At 44.0% G+C, this 6000-nt stretch overlaps 1 protein-coding gene across 2 annotated transcripts in view; it reads left to right on the top strand.

Annotated features, from left to right (window-relative positions):
* Positions 1-1463: 1463 nt before the first annotated feature.
* Positions 1464-6000, top strand: part of SLC2A3 (solute carrier family 2 member 3) — an 89969-nt gene continuing 85432 nt past the window's right edge. The window contains exons 1-2 of one of the 2 annotated variants that reach the window (XM_032874661.1): positions 1464-1613; positions 3274-3351. In XM_032874661.1, coding sequence (XP_032730552.1) covers positions 3331-3351 — 21 coding nt within the window. In that variant the 5' untranslated portion in view covers positions 1464-1613; positions 3274-3330. Of the gene's footprint in view, positions 1614-3273; positions 3352-6000 lie in introns of those variants that run through there. The other variant, XM_032874664.1, reaches the window with a different exon arrangement.

Here is a 6000-nt window from a genome sequence, read left to right as displayed (position 1 = left end):
GCTCCATCACAGGACCCCAGGGTCATGACCCAAGCAGAAGGCAGAGGCCTCAACCCACTGAGCCACCCAGACACCCCAACATATTCTCTTTTGCACCCTGGTTTCTTTCACTAAACTTTATGAGATTTATCCGTATCGTTGCACATCACCATAATACATTTGCTCTAATTGCTGTATCCTATGTCGTTGGATATAGGATTTATCCATTCTTCTCTCAATGGACATTTATCCATTCTTCTCTCAATGGACATTCGGATTATTTCCAGTTTTGGAGCTATTATGAATACTGCAGAGATGAACATTCTAGTATCCATGTTTTGGTGAGCATGTATATGAATTTCTGTTGAAATCCATTGGAATGAAATTGTTGGGTCACAGGGTAGGCCTATGTTCTGTTTCAATAAATATCGCTAGTTTCCCACAAGTGATTGCACCAATTTATCAATGTATATCCCCAATTAACAGTGTATGAGAGTTCTGGGTCCCCCATATCCCCTCCCATGTTTGGTATTCCTTCTTCCTTTCCTTTTCCTCCTTCATTTTAACCATTCTGGGGGGCGTGCAGGAGAATCTCATGTAGTTTTAATTTCGAGTTTCCTGAAGACCAATTCAACTGCATACCTTCTCGTGTGTTTATTGTTCACTGGGACAATCTCTTTGGAGAAGTTCAGTGTAGAGCCTCAAAACAAACAACAACAACAATAACAAAAACCATCCCTAGTGCCTCGCCGCTTTATTAAAGACCAAGCCATCATGGTGAGGCTCCAAATAATTCCAAGTAGGTTTGGGGAAAAGCAGTCTCCCCCAAACACTTTTGTGCTCTCCTGGGCCCTCCCCTACAGGGCAGCAGGGGACGACTTTTATTGGAAACTGGAAAGAGTCCTTTCTGGGAGGTGGAAAGAAAGACAGTTGGGCTTTTCATTAGAAAACAGCCACCGGGGCCAGAAGAACTACCAGGAATTGTCCCCACCCCGCCCCGCCCCACGCCCCCTCCGCCTCCTCGGCACCCACTCCGGCCCGCCCCGCGGGGATATCTGGGGGCACCCTCTTGCGGACGAGGGGGCGGCGAGGGGGACGGGTATCTCTTAAAGCAGAAATGTTAACACCCTCCTAACGGCGACTTTAAGGATGGTGGGGCCCAGCACAGTTTCCCCGTAAAGGGTTCCCAGCCGCCTCTGTCCGAAGACGCCGGATGGGTCGCGCGCTGGCCGCGGGTGCTGGTCCGTTTGGTGCGAAGGTGAGAAGGAGGGTCGCGGGGGCCGCGGTGGCGGGGACTCGCGAGGGGGACCCCCGGCGCAGCCCGCGGGTGGGAGCGCGCGTCCTCCTTCCGGAGGGAGCCGGATAAACGAGTCACGTTTTACTACCGCATCAACGGATCCGTCAAAAAAGAATCCTTGACATTTGGCAGCAGTGCGGAGGGCCTAACGGCTGCTCGGCGAGCCCCGCGGGAGCGCAGTGGCGCCGTCACTGCCACTCCCGGGCGCAGCGGCCTGGGACCCGCGGAAAAGCCTAGGGGGGGCCCGGGAGATGCGCGGTTGAGCGGAGCCGCAGGGCCCAACTGGAGTTGCAGGGTCCGGGTGGTGGGCGCGCTGCGCTGTCCCAGTGGCCGGCGGGTGGGAGGACCAGCCCGAGAACGCGGTTCGGGTAAAGGTGGGTGGTGACCCAGAATTGGGTTGCGCCGAGGGAGGATGGGTCCCGCGGCTCTGGAGAAACCAGCACGTCGCCTCTGAGTCTTGGAGAGAATATTGGTTATTTCCTGAGCACCTATTGTGTCTCAGCCCCTGCTCGAAATGCTGGGGGTCCCACTGTGTACCAGGTAGATAATGGCCCTGCTCTCCAGGAGCTTATATTCTAGCGAAGAGACAGACAAGAAAATCACATAGATATATAATAAAATGCCAGACGGCGATAAATCTTATGGAAATAATACACAATAAGAGATGGGGAGGGAACTGGTGTATTAACCTGGGCGAGAGAAGGGATGGTATATTAAAGGGGGGGGGAGTGAAGGGAAAGGGGATGAGGTGGGTCTGAGAAGTCCTTTCCAAGGAGGTGTCTTTTGACCCTGAGACCTGAAGGAAGTGAGGAAGGGTCGAAGAATGGTCCAGGCCATGGAACTTGAAAGATGTCTACCAGGAGTTTAACTGCTACTCAGATGAGATTGGTTTTGTAGCTTTTTGCAAGATGAAAACTGGAATTTTCTTAGAAAATTATGGATCATCCATTCATTAAGTGCTTTATTCCTGAAGCATAAGAGAAGGGGAATAAGGCCCTTCAGCAAGGCCCAACAATTTTATTGTTGTTATTAATTTTATCCCAGTTTAATACATAGATTAAATTTAGGATTTCCATTTGTTTTCAAGAAGAATTTATCTGAATTAATTCCATAAATAACCAAATAGCATCTCCCTTTTTAAGAAAAGTATATTTACTCGAGTTTAAAGAGTTATGGGCTGTTTTTTTGTTGTTGTTGTTGTTGTTTCTAGTTTTGTCCCCTCCTCCCATCCCCCACCCCTCCCCCCTCAAATGAGGATGACCTGGAAGACAAGAAGCAGTAGACAGGAAAGGAGAGAGAGGAGACTGGGGTGAGAAATTTGAAGAGAGAAATGGAAAGAAGTATCAAGGAGGCTGTGGAATAGTCAGAGGAATGGTCTGTCCTAATTCTCTGCCTCCTCCTGATAAACTCAGAAAGTAATACTGGTTCCTTGAACATACAACATCCCAGCCAATCCCCACAATCATGCATCCACTTCAGAAGAGGAGGGAACAGACTCAGGACTTGATAACTGATTAAGCAGAATCATGATTTCTGACTCCACTGCAGCTCACGGAAGCACTTTAGGCCACAGGTAGCTTATTTCCAAGATTTTAAATTTTATGTGGCAAAATAAGCCACATTAAGTTCCAGAATTTTGTAACAGTAAGATTATCTAACCCCCTGCTTATTCCGCTAATGGGGAAACCACTAGTTGATGACAGAGCAATGACTCAAAATATAGAGGTTCCATTTTCACCATATCCAGCTCTGTCCCTCTTCTCTCCCCAGACCCCTTCACTTGATAAAATTATTCCCACTGGCTACTGAACAAGTGGAAGGAGCTTTGTTGAAGACCCCAGAATTGACATCTAAGACATCATTAGATTTCTGTGAAGGTTTCACATCCTTCCACCAGTATTTCTTGGTGTCCCCAATGGTGGGCTAAGTCATACTTAAGCTCTCAAGGAGTTCAAGTAGATAGAACGAATAAATAACTAGCCAATTACAATTTACAGGAAGCAGTACCTTGAAGAGGAGTTGGAGGAAAAGTGAATTCTTAGAACAACAAAGACATGGAGAGCAACAAACAGGATGTGAGTATTAAGAATTTATGTCAGATTGGTATCAAACTGTTTTGTCGTGGCTGTGTTAATTGTAATATCTTTCATCTTCCTCACCTTTTGTTGGCTTAATCATGTATGACATTCATAAGTGGTGGTGGGAGAGACTATTACAGTCAATAGACTTGGTACATTTCTACATTCTCTCTTTTTAAATTAACTAGTATTTGCCCCTTGTGGTGTTTTGTGCTGTAATATCAAGAGTAATAAGAACATTCAGCATTGTAATTGCAAACAAGCCTCGGTAAAATTATGACATAACTGGTTTTGGGGGAACATTCTGGAAAAGAAGCATGGCTGTGTAGGTGTGAAGAGTAATACAGAGGAATATATGAATGCATGATAGTAAGAAGTCTTCTTATAGAGCAGGCTCTAGAGTGTAACTGAGTCCCTATTACTTGTGAAGCCTTGTGATAAGAATCTCCAGAAAGGTGTTAAAACTTTGGAATGAGATGGGGTGGGGTAGACATCATGGGGTGACTAAAATCAGATATTGCTCGAAGTCAGTGGTTTACCACGTGTGATCACATCTAGAAAGACTTTAAATAAGGTTGTTTCTGGGGTTTCACTGGTATCTTGAATGGCTGGCATCTCAGACTCCCTGATTTTTTCCTGAAGTTTTTAATAGTCCTACTAAGGAAAGAAAATCTGGGAGAGCAATTGCTTTTCCTTAGCATGTTTTCCTAAAGATGTACATTTTGGAAAACTTTAAAAGTCAACACATTTTAAAAGATGATACATTTATATGACAGTGGTTAAGACTCTTTTTGAAAGACGTTAGAGGAAGCACTCTAAGAGCAAGATATGAAACTCAGATATTCTAGTGATTGTTTTTTAAAAATGTGTTCACTTCTCTACCAATCGAGAGCAAAGCCTCTGTGCCCTTGCCATCCCAGACCTCTATCTAGTCCCTGCTGCTGCATATATATTAAATAATTAGACTAGACCCTTTACTTTGTTTTCCATTTCAAAAATCACAGAATTGTCTACCTCTGTTATTTGTGGGCTTCTAATTGTGCCTTATCAATATTAAGAATCATATATCATTTTTTTATTTTAAAAGAAGTCCATATCTATGGAACATCTCAATAATACAGAAATTAAAGGACAAAGTCTTCTGAATCATGGTGGTAATTAAGGATAAATAAACATTGAAGATGGTTGTTGCTGTTGTTACTAACATTAAAAAGTTACTCTACTTTTGACAAGGTCATTTTGACATAGCCAGATACAAATGACTGTGAAAGTTTGTTCTATTTCACATCTATTAGCCACACTATAATTAGCTCTTTGCATGACATCTCTCTTTGCCAGTTATTGTAAAAATTAAATTGGATTGTATATTCTAAGCACTTGGCAACGTATTTGGCTATGTAGGGGAAAAGTCCAGTGATGTTTCCTACAGTGATTCTTTCCTTTGGGTCTCATTTACGACTCACACAAAACACTTCAGTTCTGGTCACCAGATTTTGGAGGTTTTTCCTCACACCAAGCAATTTATTTGTCTTAAAATTTAATTCAATTCGGACACCATCTACCTAGAAATAGTATCAGATTCCACAGGTTAGGGGCCCAGTCCTACTAGACTGACCCTCCCCCCAGCACTCACACACCTCAGACACCAGTTGCAAGCCTTGGTTCTACCCACACTTCTGATCAACTGGCTGTAGATCAGAGGTTCCAGGGTTTGCTGGAGTGGCTCCCAGAACTCAGGAACACTTACCTGTATTTATCAGTTTATTATATGATAAAGGGTACAGATGACGTCAGATGAAAAGACACATATGGGAAGTCTGGGGAGCTTCCCAAGTGCAGGAACTTCTATCCTCCTGGACTTGGGGTGAGGCACCCTCCCAGTGTGCACATGTTCACCAGCCTGAAAGCTCTCTGAAACCCTACGACTAGGATTTTATGGAGTTTCCTCAGATCGGTGGGATCAATTATTAACTCCATTTCTAGCCCCTCACCCTGTGCTGGAGGATGAGGAGGTAGGGCTGAAAATTCCAAGGTTCTAACCATGGCTTGGTCTTCCCAGTGACCAGCCCCCAGCCAGGAGTCCTCTCATTAATGTAATGAGTCACCTCATTAGAACGAAAGATGCTCATAGTGCTCTCATCACTTAGGAATTTATAAGGGTCTTAGGATCTCTGTGTCAGGGATGGGGTCAAAGACAAATATTAGAACAAGAGATGCCCCTAGTGTTTTTGTCACTTAGGAAATCACAAGCGTTTTAGGAGCTTTTGTGCCAGAAGCTAGGCATATAGAAAATATTAAATAATTGGAAACTTCCAATTATTTACATGCATTGATCTGTGAGGCAGATGTTATTATCTGAATTCAAGGTTTAAGATCTTGAGATAAATGTTCACGTTCACACAATTACAGCATGCTAGAGCTGGCCTGTGGTCAATGTCTTTATAGCGAAGCCCTCTTTCTTTTCTTTTGTTTAACATTGTTCTTTTAGTAGACAGATGAAGAGGTTCAGAATTCAAAAATAATTGGGAGAAAGCAATCACGGGTAAAAAAGATAACCTACATTATTATTCACCCGTTAGGTTCAAGAGGAGATCAGGAAGGAATATAGAGTTAGAAAACTAAATCTAAGGGCACCTGGGTGGCTCA

Source organism: Lontra canadensis, unplaced genomic scaffold (genome assembly GCF_010015895.1).
Source record: "Lontra canadensis isolate GAN:19392208 unplaced genomic scaffold, GSC_riverotter_1.0 scaffold53, whole genome shotgun sequence".
NCBI lineage: Eukaryota > Metazoa > Chordata > Mammalia > Carnivora > Mustelidae > Lontra > Lontra canadensis.
This window is presented reverse-complemented; position numbering and strand designations above follow the sequence as displayed.